This window comes from Dromiciops gliroides, chromosome 3 (assembly GCF_019393635.1).
Source record: "Dromiciops gliroides isolate mDroGli1 chromosome 3, mDroGli1.pri, whole genome shotgun sequence".
In the NCBI taxonomy this organism is placed as follows: Eukaryota; Metazoa; Chordata; class Mammalia; order Microbiotheria; family Microbiotheriidae; genus Dromiciops; species Dromiciops gliroides.
Genome location: NC_057863.1, coordinates 342,222,887 through 342,238,509, shown reverse-complemented (window position 1 = coordinate 342,238,509; position 15,623 = coordinate 342,222,887). Strand labels below are relative to the sequence as shown.

Here is a 15,623-nt window from a genome sequence, read left to right as displayed (position 1 = left end):
ATTTGTATCCTCCCAACAATCCCAAGAGGTCCCCTTAGAACAATGAGAAAAACAAGGAACAAAGAATTGAAGTGAGTTTTAGAAAGAAGCAAGAGTTGCCATTTCTCCATTACTTTATAATTCATAACACTTTCTTTACACCAATCCTGTGAGGCAGATAGTTCAAGTATTACTCTTTCTATTTTATATATAAGGAAACTGAGACCCTCAGTGATTGTGACCACCATGATAACATGCTTGACAAACAGTCAATATGCCATTCTAGTTCAGGTCTCTCTATTTCTTGTCCTGTTTTTATTTAAGCAGGTTAATTTTATGAAATTTAAGTGTACCCTGTAGGACATTGTTCTTCAATTTTTGGTATCAGAATTCCTTGACACTCTTAAAAATTATTGAGGCCCCCAAGAGTTTTTGTTTGTGTGCGTTATCTCTATTGATATTTACTGCATTGAAAATTAAAACTGATAAAATTTTAAAATATTTATTCTCTTAAAATAACAATGATAAATCCATTACCTGTTATAAATAAAATGTTTAAAAATACCTATTGTCCAAAGCAAAAAAAAAAAGATACAAAAACACAGTCCCAGCCCTCATGGAGTTTATAGTCTACTGGGGAATAAAATATAGCTAGCCTTCAAGAAGGATAAGTAGCATTGTTTTACATATTTTTACAAATTTCATTCATATATGGCTTAATAGAAGAGAGTTGGGTTCACCTATCTTCTTCTGCACTCCATCTGTTGTGATATATTATTTTAGTTGAAGTCTATGAAGAAAATTTGGCCTCACACAAATAAGTAGAAGGAAAAGGGAGGAGCATTTTAGTGGACAGTGTCTTAGTATGATTATGAAAATAGTTTTGACCATGAGGAGCCCTTGAAAGGGTCTCAGGGACACCAAGGGTCCACAGACCACACTTTGATAACCACTGCTATAGTTTCAGACAATAGTTTGAGGTGTGTTGAGGTATATCTAACAATGGAATGATTATGCCAATGTCCAAAATTGGGGACAGGGGGAAGTAAGCCAACTATTATCATATATAATTTTTTTAAAGCTAGGATTTTGTTTAAAATTTTTGAAATGATATTTATGAATGACATTAGCCTAGACTTCCAATTCTTTGCTTTATGCTCCTCTGGTTTGGGTTCTAGGACTATATTTGTCTCATAAAAGGAGTCTGGCCAAAAAAAAAGAAATTCCTAAATTCTTTGGGAACAATTTGTATAATATAGGTATTAATTGGTCTTTAAAAGTGTAATGGAATTCTCCCTTAAATCCATCTGGAGCAGGGTGTCTTCTCCCCTTGATAGTTTTGTTCCAGCTACTTCAATTTCTTTTTCTGAAATTGGGTTATTTAATATCTTTATTTGGTGTTCTAGTCATCTAGGTCTTTTATATTTTAGTAGATAATTTTCTAATCCTTTTAAATTTTCAGTTTTGCTGGCAAATAATTGGATATAGATTTTGGCCATTTAAAAAATTTCTTCTCTGCTTGTTGTGATTTCATTTTGTACCCTGTATAATTTCTAAAGGCAGAACAAATATACCAAATTGTTGAGAAACCCAGCCTGGCAACACTGTCACCCAACCGGCTGTGCTCAGGATGGAGCGGTGCCCACTTTCCTGGCCGTGTATTCCCCTGTGTTTCTATTCGCTGCTTCCCTAGTCTCTCAGTGAACTCTACCTAGCAGCACTGTACGGCTCTGTTGTTACATATGGAAATCAACTGTACAGTCATGTCTATAAATATCAATCGCCCATCGGTGCCAGCCAATCCTCCTCCTCGAGGATTCCCTTCCCCAGGATCCAGTTTCCTCACCCCTCCCTTCCAACTCCCGGGGGGGTTGAGGGGGAGACAACCAGCTGTCCTATGCAGAAGCTCAGCCTTCCTGTCTTCAGGCCTTAGAATTTGAAGACCAAGGATTCCCACTGAGCACAGTGTTTTATTGAGTTGGCCTGAGACTCAGGGGCAGTGGTTAATCTTAAAGAGAATTGGGGGGAGAAGACATGGAGGCCACTGGAACAAGGCTGCTTTGATGCCAAGTCCCTGCTCTAGGTTTGGCTTTGGCCCCAAATGAGGGAAAATGAGATGCTGCTAGAGGATGCTAAATCTCTAGGCCTAAGGAACCAGCTGAGTATAGTAAAAAGAGAAGTAGAAATAACCACAAAACATGCAAAAATGAATGTTGCAAAAGTATAGAGAACAAGCTTGACTCTAAAGAAGAGAGATGGGGAGATACTTCCCCTCGCTCCTTTGCAGAGGTCAAGAGGGATGGCCATGGTCAGGGGGTGTTCACAAATGGGGAACATTTCATGCATTGTAAAATTTTTCAACATTTTAATTGAAATTGCTGATTTTTAAATTTTCTTCCTCCTTTTCTTTCTTTTTTTTTCTTTTTCTTTTCTTTCTTTTTTTTTGTGGGGCAATGAGGGTTAAGTGACTTGCCCAGGGTCACACAGCTAATAAGTGTCAAGTGTCTGAGGCTGGATTTGAACTCAGGTCCTCCTGAATCCAGGGCTGGTGCTTTATCCACTGTGCCACCTAGCTGCCCCCCTCTTTTTCTTTAAAAAAAATTCTTTTTTATATGGAATGGGTCTCTGGGAGGGGAAAAGGTAAGGGATATAGGAGAAAATTGTGAGGTAAAAAGGAAAAATATATATCCAAAAAGTTTAAAGAAAAGAAAGAGATTTGAGTTAGAGGACATAGATGTGAATACTAGCTCTGCTACTTACTATCTGAGTTACTTTGAGAAATGAAAAAAAAAAGAAGGAAAAAAGCATGTATTAAGTGATTAGCATGCACCAAAACACGGTGCTAACTCTAAGAATAAAAATGCAAAAGCAAGACAGTCTCTGTCCTCAGAGAATTTACATTCTGAGAGAGACAGAGCAGAGAACGCATAGTGTTGTGGCCAAGGAAAGGTGATTTGGTCTGGGAAGTCACAAGAGGTCAGTCAATTGACAAGTCATTTCCATGAGCAATGATGGTGTTAATTTGATTCTACTTCTTGAAGCAAGAGGTGAAAGGGGGGATGAGGGGAGTAGAAAATGGCCAGGGTGAAGAAGAATGATCCCAGGAAATTCAGAAGCTTATCTCCTCCCAGGTATAGTCTCTGAAGATAGAGTTGAGAAGAAATGGCACCCTCAATTTCTAGAAAATGATGACCTTAGACTTGTTAATCTCTAAGGTCCTTTACAGCTCGATAGTCTTTGATTCTATAACCTTGAACAAAGGAGAAAAAAGAAGAGATAAACTTAGACATCCCTTTGTGATAGGGTCAGAAAGAGGCATCTTGGGGTATGTGTTAGGAGTGGGCAAGAGGAAAAAACAATAACCTTTTTTGAAGCAAAAGATCTGTGTGTGAATATATGTGACCCTCTAGATGCCTCTGAGCCTCCATTCCTTCATCTGTAAAATGGGCATGCTCTTACTTGCATGACCTACCTCACAGGTTCATTGTGAAATACTGCCTAAATGTGAGCACTTGTTACTATCTACCTGATCCCACCATTCGCTGCTCTTAAAGAACCTTTTCTTTGTCCCACTAGGACTTAGGGCAGTAAGGATAATATGGCAAAGTAATACAGAGAGGTAGGTTCTCAAAGGGGGAAAAGCAGGAGGGGAGACTGATGGATTCAGTGCCATCACACCAGTGCCCTCTGCTGCCAGAATCCTGGTTCCCCATCTTCTCCTTGCTCAGTTAATAAAATCAGAGCAGAAGAGATTCCAAAGCAAAGAATAATAGAGATGGGAGGAATTGTAAAAATCGTCGAGTCCACCCTAGTGATTTTACAGATTTATTTTGGTGGAGATGCCTTTCATGTGTGGGTTAGGGGAGATGCCTGCTAATAAAGTCCCAACTCCTACATTTAGTGATTCTGTAAATCTGGGGCCCAGGGAAGGGAAGCGACTTGCTCAAAGTCATTCAGTGGCAGGATTAGTAAGATGGTAGATGCCCTCTATCAATGACTGCTCCCCTTTTTCCAGCTCATCTCCATGGAGATAGAGGGAGAACTAAGGGGAACTAGGGTGTCACAGAAAGGAATTGTTATCCAAAGTATAGACTGGTAAGAGGATAAAAGTTGTAGCATCATGTTTTACACACTCATATAAGTTCCCCCTAGGAGATGCTGCAATTTTTCATTCCTTTGAAAGTTATAAATTGGAGTATGCACCTTTGAGAAACACATCTCAATTTTCGAATGCAATGGAATCAAAGTTCGGGCACCACTAATGGGGCAGGACTGGAGTGGGGTTGTGTAATGGTTCTCTAAGGCAGTGATTTACAAGGGACAAGGGGTTCCTTCACCAGCAGGCACAAAGGGCTACTTGACTCAATGCCACTCCTTCTAAGCTGGGGATCAGCTCTCTGGTAATGATGGAAACTCAATCTCTTTTGGGACACTGATGAAAGATCCCCCCTGCTGAGCTGGACCCTGGTGTGGGAGGGAGAAGGGAGGATAGGGGAGGGGGGTAGATGTTGGCAGCCTTTGGATAACCTGCCTCTCCTGAAGGCACACACATCTCCTGACTCTGCCTTGAGGGAAATTCCACCCCAGTCCAAATGGTCACTGCCTGTATTTTCTCTCTTACTTAAATAGGAAATGTGGCCCAGACGCAACACCATCAGCAGACACAAGTTATCACATCTTATGACAACCAAGGTATGTGCTTAGCTAGTCCATGCTGGTTTCCCCCCAGCAGTACCCTGTGTCCCCTGCTGAGGAGAGACTAAACAAGCAAGAGCTCCCTCTGCCTCAGAGGGACCAGCGATCATTCAGTTCAACAAAGGCTGGAGTGGGCAAAGACTGTGTTAAGCACTGGGGAAGATACAAAAACACAGTCCCAGCCCTCATGGAGTTTATAGTCTACTGGGGAATAAAATATAGCTAGCCTTCAAGAATCAATTATCTTGACAGCATAGGAGACCTTCTGACAGTGTAGATCACAACCCTTCTGTTACTTAATGGTTGGTCCATGTGAAGTGGGACTGATGAAAAATCCAACCTGAAGCCAATCTGGTGATGGGACTCTCTGAAGTCACTGCAGCTAGGCTGCTCCTTGAATGGAAGACGCAGTCCATAACAAAGCTTGGACAGGCATTTCAACTTGGTAGGACTAAGCCACAACTCATGTTCTGCTAGCCTTGCCTTCAGAAAGGTCCAGGGTCATGACCTGTGTGACACATTGTGAAGAATTCCTTCCAGAAAAGAATTGTCAGGCACTGGACATGCTGATAAATAATAATAATAGCAAGTCTGTGAAATGTTCTACATATGTTTACATCTGTAAAATGGATAGAATGATAGTACCTACCTCTAGGGGCTATTGTGAGGTTCAGAAAAGATAATGTGTGTATATGTATACCTACATATGTATGTGAGTTTATATATACACACACGCCTATATATATAAAACTATATATTCACATGCACACACCTGTGCATACATGCATATACCTCTCTATATATGCACACACATATATGTATAAACTTCACAAACCTTAAAGTGCTATATAAATGCTAGCTGTTATCTCATTTGATTCTTATAAGAACTCTGGGGAGTAAGTGATATTGTCATCTCCTTTTAGAGATAAAGAAACTGGGGCTAAGAGAGGTTGTATGACTTGCCCAGGGTCACACATCTGGGAAGCATGTAAGAAAGGATTTGAACTCTGGTTTTTCTGACTCTAAATCCAGCATGCTAGTCACTGCACCACCTAGTGGCACCTAAGTGCCAAGCTCTAAATTACACCATAAAAATTGAAATAGATAACATTTTAATAGGGAGTAAAAGACTTGATATTATGACTTTATAATGAAGAATGAGGCATGAAAAACACAGCAGAGATGCAAGTGGGCAAATAATTTTCCTGTCTAAAAGGCAATATGACATAACATGATGGACTTGGAGACAGGGAGGGCTGGGTTCAAATACCACCCAGGGCACGTCCTGGGTTTCTCACTCTGAACTAGTCACTTACCCTCCCTTGTACTCGTTTAGGATTGGAGAGACCTGAGCCTGTTGGCAAGCAAATGAGAATGAGTTAATGAAAAATCAGACTAAAACTTAATGAGAAAAAAAAAGATTTGCTGAACAGCACGAGAAAGGAAATGGGAGCTAGGACACAGTTTAGTAAGGAGTAAGGGTACCCATGCCTATGTGACCAGAGAAAAAGAAGAAGAGAAATAGGTAATGAATCAGAGAAGTTTTGAGGAATTTTGGTGCTTTGTAGAAAGGATCCCTTTCAAGTTGGAGACTTATAACTGTAACCTCCCCAGTCCCATGTAAGGCAGCCAGTTTACAGGTATGTGCTGCCCATCATGGGATTTAGATTTAGCTCTAATCCAGTTCTTTCATTTTATAAATGAGGAAAGAGAGGCTCAATGAGGTAAAGTGATTTACCTAGGATCCCACAATCAAATCAGTGGCAGAGGCAGGAACTTCTTGACCACTGGTCCCAGATCCCATGGGCTCCTCCTGAATCCAGGGCACCAGCCTCAGGCCTTTTTGTTTGTTTGCTTGTTTTTACATAAAATCCCTGGGCTGGAAGAGCCATCTGGAAGTCACACTGCCCAGACCCCTAATTTCAGGTGGGAGTGCTCAGGAACAATTTTGTTAGACACAATGGGTTTCTATTTCATTTTTAGAGATCTATACAACTTGTCTTCATAACTACTTTTTGTCCCAAAGTTCCTTTCTTATATATAGCTTAAATTAGAGCAGTGCTGTGGTGGAGGAAGTGCTGGGTCTGGAGTCAGGAAGGCCTGCGTTCAAATCCCACCTCTGACAATAGATGTGTGAGTCTAGGCAAGTCCCTTTTAGCTTATATGAGCTTCATTTTCCTCATAATGATAATGACAATAACCACTCAATCAACAAGCATTTATTAAGCTCCTATTGTGTGCCAGGTGGGGGCAACTAGGTGGTGTAGTGGATGGAGCACTAGCCTTGAAGTTGGGAGGACCTGAGCTCAAATCTTACCTCAGACACTTATTAATTGTGTGAATCTGGGCAAGTCACTTCACCCTGTTTGCCTCAGTTTCCTTATCTCTAAAACGAGCTGGAGAGGGAAATGGCAAACCACTCCAGTATTTTTGCTAAGAAAACCCCAGAGTCACAAAGAGTCATGCATGACTGAAAATGAGAGAAGAACATCATGTGACAGGCATTGGTCTAGGTGCTGGGGCACAAATGCAAAGAATGGAAACAAAATGTACTCAACAATCTCTACTTGCAAGTAATTTACATTGTAAAGTAAGAGGAGAGGAAGAAAGACCACCACTTATAAATATGTGTGCTTAAGTATAAATATGGTAACTACAAATATATACAAAGTAGTTAAATGCAAATAAGAAAGAAGCAAACTAATCCTGAACAAAGATGTTATGAGGAAAAAAAGAGATTTATGGAATAATTTAAACTCCCTGGAAAAAGGAAATTAAATGCTTTCAAGGAATTATTCATTTCTAAAGCAAAGAAATCAATTCTACTACCACCTGGAGTTGATAGAGTGCTGGACCTGGAGTCAAGAAAATCTTGAGTTAGAGTCAGGCCTTAGATGCTTCCTAGCTATGAGGCCATGGGGCAAGACACAGCCTCAGTTTCCCACAGTTACTTGCCCTATGAAATGGGGGTAATAATAGAACTTATCTCACAAGGGTTGTTGTGAGGATAGAATGAGATCACTGCTTTGCAAGCTGTAAAGTCATATATAAATGCCATCTATTGTTATTACCTATTTCATGGGGCTGTTATGAAGTAGAAATGAGCAGAGTGATCTATTCATCATAAAGTGCTACGTAAATACCATAGTCACTATATTCTCATTGTTCCCATCTTTTTCAATGGGTTTCAGATAGGAATGGTCCTGGGAGAAGCTGCTAGCCTGTGATTATTTTTTCATGTACTATTCCATCACCTTCCCATTCATTTTTCTATTGACAAAACCTGGGATTTCATTAACGTAAGGAAGTCCCATCAAGAAAGCTTGCTAGTGAGGCAGCTAGGTGGTTCAGTGGATAGAGCACCGGCCCTGGAGTCAGGAGGACCAGAGTTCAAATCCAAGCTCAGACACTTGACATTTACTAGCTGTATGACCCTGGACAAGTGACTTAACCCCAATTGCCTCACCCCCCAAAAAAATAATAATAATAAAATAAAAATTAAGAAAGCTTGCTAGGTGGCACAGTGGATAGAGCACCAGCCCTAGAGTCAGGAAGACCTGAGTTCAAATCTGGCTTCAGACACTTAGGGCAAGTCACTTAACCCCAATTGCCTCACCAAAAAAAAAAAAAAAAAAGAAAGAAAGAAAAAAGAAAAAGAAAGCTTCCTCTACAAATGCAGGTCAGCAGCTCTCCTGCAACTTAGTGGCTTAAAAGTCTTATCATTAAATTTCTTGTGCTCTTTTTGTTCTGTCCTCAATAGAAATGGGGTTTCTCATAAAACTCTATGGGCCTGAAGACAGTTAAGTCACTAACTCATCAGCTAGCCCTGTCTTCCTCAATACAAATAGTCCTTCATGCATTTGGCCTGAGATCCTCTGTGAGAGGGACATTGCAACATCAGTGGATGCCACATTAAAAAACATACACGCATACAACAACCCAGTCCTGCTTTCTGTTCTGGTCTGCACTTAATAGTTCACAGTTCGCCAGGACCCATTTTGAAAGCTTGTGGGTAAAAATGAGGACTTTAACAGCATTCTTTTGTGTGCCTCTTTGACCCTTTATTTGGAAAAACTAGACAATCCTTTAAGAAAATAACAGGGTAGGGAATGGGGGGATCACAATGAATTCTTTTCAAATCTGTGGCTGAAGAATAGACTTAGGTTAAATTCATTTCATCTTACTTGTAGCCTACTCTTCTTTAAAGAATAATAACACTGATGGCTAAAAGCTTTCTCGGCACTTGATATGATTAGGCTGTTGGGCTCAACTGGATGACCCTCCAACCTTTACACTCGGAATTGATTTTCTAATGCATTAAGGAGATTAGTCATCTAGGAGAGACCTGGAAGATGCTACTGAAGTTGAAGGCTTCAGACAACCTCTGAAGGAATTCAGCACCCCTCAGAAAAAGTTCTGAAGATTAGATGAGACACTTCTTAATTAAGTTCCTCTCATGTACATGAATCTGACTTTACTCTCCTCTGTAGTGAGAGCATTCAGCATCTCCTGCACCGTCTTTACCCACCTCCCTTTGTGGGACAGAGAGTCTCCCAAGACTGGACCACTGGGCAATGGGCTGGTAAGGCAGGGGCATTAGACAAAGGTGGCACTTCTCCAACCAAATTATCTGCTCCAAGACCAAGGCTTCCAATCCCCTCCTGCAGCTTTATGATCACTTCTCATGGTATCTGAATGCCATGAGGGCAGGGACAATTGACAGTCCCATGCAGGGAAAGGATATTCAAGTGAAGGATTGTGGGTCTGAGAGGCAGTGCAGTTCTGTTCCCATCTCCCTTGTGGTATGACACCTGGAAACTCATTTGACTACTCTAAGTTTCTTTATGTGTGAAATAATTGAAATGACAACACACCTGTAAAAAACAGGAAAAATAACATCCTGGGGAATAATGAGAAATGTATGGAAAATGGAGACTCTTTTGGGTCACTAGAGTAATACATAGCAAATGACTTTCCCACTGTACCAGATGGTACCCTCTTGACCTGCCCTTATCATCAGTGTCTCTGGCAAAGGGAAGAAGCTTACTCTCTGCTGTCTTCTCACACCAGTCTCAGAGCATTTGGAGTCTAGAGGATTGCTAAGGAAACACAAGGGAGGAGGAGGAAAAGGAGAGAAAGAGAGCCCATTATAGTCCTGGTGTCCAGGCCTGAGAATAATAGGCACATTGCAAGATCTGCAAGTTACAGCAAAAAAAAAAAAAAAAAAGATCTCCTACGTAGTGAAAGGTCATCAAGGCCTCCAGGTAACAAAAGCTATGGAATAAATAGCAGAGCACTTCAGTGTGTGTTTCCACCATGTTGCCTCATGGGTCAAGCTCTGAATTGGGATGATTTGAGCCTTTGCAAATAAGATTACACGAGATGATTGGCTTGAGTTGGCTAGCACACTACCCGACACATAGGAGGTGCTTTACAAATGCTGGTAATTGAAGAAGAGTTTTCCCTACTTAATTTTCTTCATTACAATGTATAGGATTATAGAACATATCAAGAGTCTTGATTATACATAGAATTCTCTAAGATCTCCTAGGGTCTCATAGAATAGACTGCCTAGTATCAGGCTGGGTGCAGGGCAGGTATCCTGGCAATACTTGCTAACATGCTTTAGAGGAAACGGCAGGCTCATATTCCTATGGTACATGATGGGGGAGGGGAGAGGAGGGGAGTCTGTACTACAAATTGAAAAACCCTAGGTTCTAGTCTCAGCTCTGATGCTGTACATATCATATGATAGCTATAAAAGAGCATGGAGGGGGAAGCTAGGTGGCGCAGTGGATAGAGCACCAGCCCTGGAGTCAGGAGTACCTGAGTTCAAATCTGGCCTCAGACACTTAACACTTACTAGCTGTGTGACCTTGGGCAAGTCACTTAACCCCAATTGCCTCACTAAAAAAAAAAATAATAATAAATAAATAAATAAGAGCATGGAGTCAGAAAGACCTGGATTTAAATGCAGCCTCAGAAACATAATAGTGTTGTGACCCTGAGCAAATCACTTAACCTCTGCCTCAGTTTCCACATCTGTAAAACTAGGATAATATTAGCTTTTAACTTCCAGGTTTGAAAGGATCAAAGGAGAGAATATTTGTAAAACACTTTGCAAGGCTTAAAATACTATATAAATTCTAGTTTTTATTATTGCTATTACTATGATGAATATGCAAGTCACTTCTTTATGAGCCCCAGACCCTTTCGAGCTGTACGACGACAGTAAGTTACCCTCTTCTGCCTCAGTTTCCTTGGCTATAAAATATTAACACTTACCTTCCTGGGTTGATTTGAAGATCCAATGAAATAACACTTGTAGAGTGCTTAGTACAACACCTGATGTATATGAGGCACTAAATAAATGCTCATTTCCTTCCTTCCTAGATGATCTCTAAGGCAGAGATATCCACTAGGAAATGTCTATTATTATAGAGTCTTCCTGAGCCCAGGCCTGGTACTCTACCCACTGTGCCACCTAGCTGTCCATAGTCAGTGGAGAATTATTGAAAGATTTTGAGCAGAGGATTGTTTCTGGAAAATTACTCTCGCATTAGTGTGCCAAATGGATTGGAGCAGGCAAGAAGAATAGGAGGTTACTGTCTTGTGCAGGGTCCTTGGTACCGCATTACTTCTATAAATTACTTTTATCTGTGGTTTGGAATCCCAGAAGCACATTATTAAATTGCCAGTCTCTTGTCTGGGCTCTTATCCTTCAGCTGTTTTTCTACTTCATTATATGAACATCAATGAGAAATTTTCTCCAATATCCCTGCCTTTAAATGCAAAGCTTTACTCTCTTTAGGCTAGTCACTCTCAATGTGATATCTAGAGACCTCATCCCTGATACCCTTTCAGGGGTGTCCACAAGGTTAAAACTATTTTCATAATATTGCTAAGATATTTTACCTTCTTTCAATATCAGTAAATATAATCCACAAAAACAAAAGCTCTTGGGGAGAGGGGGCCCTCAATAATTTTTGAGTGTAAATGGTTTAGGGATAGCTAGATATCACAATGGATAGAGCACCAGCCCTGGATTCGGGGGGACTTGAATTCAAATGTGGCCTCAGACACTGGGTAAGTCATTTAACCCGAATTACCTCAAAAAAAGAAAGAAAAAGAGTGTAAAGGGTTTGGTGGTGAGACCATAAAATATGAGAACTGAAAGAAAGGAGACAGGGAATATTAACTCTGTTTTACAGAAGGGGAAAGTGAGATATTTTCCCAAGTTCCTAAAGTGATCCCTGGTAGGGCTCAGCTAAAGGTTTTCTATTATTATAGAGCAGAGCTGCACTCATTTATTTTTGGGATTTATCAGCATAGGAATCTCCCAGCAAGGAAACCCCTACTCTCCCCAGTGCATATCAGCTCCTACCCTGCACTTTATATTCTTTTTTTTTTCAGGGCATTGGAGGTTAAGTGACTTGCCCAGGGTCACACAGCTAGTAAGTGTCAAGTGTCTGAGGCCAGATTTGAACTCAGGTCCTCCTGAATCCAGGGCCGGTGCTTTATCCACTGCGCCACCTAGCTGCCCCCTGCACTTTATATTCTTAGAGAATTGCCACTGGGGTGCTGAGAAGTTAAAGTGAACTAGCTGTCACATGGCTAGTATATGACACTGGTATAATTTTAATTCAGGTCTTCCTGACTCCAAGGCCAGCAATCTTTTCTTTCTGCTCCTCAGACTAAGAAGTCCTATAGTGTCATTTCTCTATCAATCAACAAGCATATATTAAACACCTACTATGTTCAAAACACTGTGCAAAGTACAGGGGATACAAGGACAAAAAGGAAAATAATTCCTGCCTTCAAGGAGCTTATAGTCTTTCACTCTTTTTCAGTCTTTCAGTAGGTACATAGATCAGCACATACAGGATAAACATATACATATACATATGTGTGTGTGTGTGTGTATACACATATATAAATCTAGCCTATTTGGGGAGGAAAGCACTAGCTGTTGGGGCAATCAGGAAAGGATTTGGAGCACTGGGTCTATATGCCTCCAGTTGAAGTTAAGCTGTCAATGGTGCAGATAGGTAGTACCTATGACATCTCCCTGGTGTACCTGGCCACCACTGGAATACATATGAACCATGTCACTACAATTGGTACTTCTAGAAGAAGCGTGGAAGACTGTAGAAAGTTAGAAAGCTCTGTCTCATACATTTCTGGCGTCTTGGCCCAGTGGGGAGAACATCATACTGGGAGTCAGAGGGTCTTGATTGAAATAATGCCTCTATGCTTTGTGAATAGTGGTACCCCAGAAAAGTTGTTTCCCTCTCTCTGGCCCTTCGTTTCCATAATATGTCATACAAGGGTCTCATGTTTGGAGCTCAGTGAGATAATTAGTAGAATGGAGTAAGAACTCTTATGTTTAACATTGAAAGCCCTTGGCTCCAACCTAGTTTTCCAGACTGATGACTTCCTCTCACTCACCATAAAACACTAGCCACCATTCCAGAACATTCCCTCTCTTGCCTATATGCTTTTCCCCATGCTGTCTCTCATGCCTGGCATGTTCTTCCTCTGCACCTGTACTTCTTGGATCCCCTGGTCCCTTTTGAAGTTCAGCTGGGGGGCCACCTCCAACACAAAGCCTTTATTGAACTCTCCTAGTGCTTGGCTTCTCTGCTCCTCTTCCTTTTCTACCTCTTATGTTGGAATTTTTAATGTTAAATATATGTGTGTGGACTGTTTCATTTCAGTAGAAGGTAAGTTCCTTGGTGTCAGGGATTATTTTGTTTTCATCTTTGTATCCCCAGCACCTACTATAGAGTGTGACAAATTGTAAGTGCCTAAGAAGTTTCTTTTGAATGGAAAAAGCTGGGCCATGACCTGGGAGACAAGAGATTTGAATTCAAATTCTAGTGCAAGCCCTGTCACTAACTGACTCTGTGACCTTAGGAAAGTTACTTCATCAATCTGGGTCTGGCTTTTCATATGTTAAATACAAGGGCACACATCTGAGAGGTATTGTCAAAATTAAATGCATAGGACTTGATAATGAAGACATAGATAAGAATTAGTTTTCCAAATTGGGTGGCTGAGTATTGGTGCCACTGACAGAAATATGGAAGTGATAATGAAGAGCAGGTTTAGGGGAAAGGACCTGGACTTAGACTCTCTATAAGGTTCTACATAGTTTTCAGCTCTAGGGAGGAATTCTATGATTCTGTGAAAAGCTTCTCATAGGAAACCTGTTGTTGTTCTTCCGTTGTTCTCGAAGAGGACCATGACAGATGTCATGACTTGCAGTGAATTGGATTTAAGTGAGGAAGGGCTGTGCAAGATCACAAGCCTCATTCTCTCCTCTAGGGCCATCTGGGTCCAGTAGCAAGATATACATCAGGATGACTGGAGATGGCCCCTGATGTTTAAGGCAATTCAGGTTAAGTGACTTGCACAGGGTCACACCGCTAGTAAGTGTCTGAAGTGAGATTTGAACTCAGGTCCTCCCAACTTTAGGGCCAGTGCTTTATCTACTGTGCCACCTAGCTGCCCCTTGTAGGAAACCTAAACCAAACATAATTTGCCCATTCTCATAAAATGAATACAATGAGAATCAGAAGATGGTTCTTATCCATATTTGCTAATCTGTCATATATTTAGTAGATGGAAAACAAATTGTTATATGAGTCTGAGTAAAGAAGGGAGATCAGGGAAAGTTTTGTGGAAAAGGAGCATTTGAATATGGAATGGGAATATGGCTAATGAGGCAAGGCAGAGAGGTCATTAGTCATTGGGAACACAAAAGTGTTAGGAAAAATATGGAAGATACAGGACATGTTTGAGGAACAAGAGGTAATCCATTTTCTCTGGAGCAAAGAATGAATAGATGACAGAATACTTTGAATACTCAGAAAAAAAGAAAAAAAAATTGAACTTCACCTAGAAGGCAATGGGGAGATGCTTAAAGATTTTTAAGAGAAGTGACTTAATGTATGTACTTAAAAAGTAATCTGGGGGGGGGGCAGCTAGATGGCGCAGTGGATAAAGCACCAGCCCTGGATTCAGGAGTACCTGAGTTCAAATCCGGCTCAGACACTTGACACTTACTAGCTGTGTGACCCTGGGCAAGTCACTTAACCCCCATTGCCCTGCAAAAAAAAAAAAAAGTAATCTGACAAAGGTATGAAGAATAGATTAGAAGAGAGAAGAAAGTAAAATTAAGAAGACCAATTAGGAAGCTATTGCCATGGTCGAGACAAGTGGAAGAGGAAAATGTACCAAAATGGTGACAGTAGAAACAGGAGGGAATAAACAGATTTGAAATATCTTAGCAAAAGTAAATGCATATGACTTGGTGATGAAGTCAAAGATAGCAATTAGTTTTCAAAATTGGGTTACTGAATGTTGGTGAAATTGACAGAAATTCTGAAGTCAGAATGAAGAGCAGGTTTGGGGAAATTTTAATAAGTTCAAGATTGGAAGCTCAAGATAGGAATGAATGAAATTACTGAGAGAAGAAAAGAGGTCCAAAGTCAGAACCTTGGACAGTGCACAGCTTGGCACATCTATAGAGGAAGTGAAGAAACAGAGAAGCAGATGAAGAATCTAAATTGTGCAGTGCCTTTTAAGGAGAGAGTATACAGTAGGAGAGGGTAGAATATAGTGTCTAATACTATAAAGTGGCCAAGAGGGATAAGAACTAGAGAAAACAGCCAATGAATTTGACAATTTGGAGTTTGTTACTTTTTAAGAGATTGGTTTCAGTAGAGTTGGGACATGGGGTGATGGAAACAAATTATCAGAGTTTGAGGTAAGAGTGAGTAGCAGGGAAGCGGAGGAACATGCTGCACTATAGACAATTTGTTCGAGAAATTGGACAGTCAAGGTGAAAAGAGAATGACTCTGGCAGCTGTAAGGAGAGGCCAAGAGAAAGCCTTTGGGGCACCTGGAGGACTTGGTTGTATTTGTGAAGGAAGTGGCACCAATAC

At 40.8% G+C, this 15,623-nt stretch overlaps 1 protein-coding gene across 1 annotated transcript in view; it reads left to right on the top strand.

The window, feature by feature from the left end:
* KY (kyphoscoliosis peptidase) overlaps window positions 1-15,623 on the top strand; it is a 97,343-nt gene that overhangs the window by 9,708 nt on the left and 72,012 nt on the right. The window contains exon 3 of the mRNA XM_043996662.1: window positions 4,609-4,671. Within this exon, the coding sequence (XP_043852597.1) occupies window positions 4,609-4,671 (63 nt within the window). The remainder of the gene's footprint in view (window positions 1-4,608; window positions 4,672-15,623) is intronic.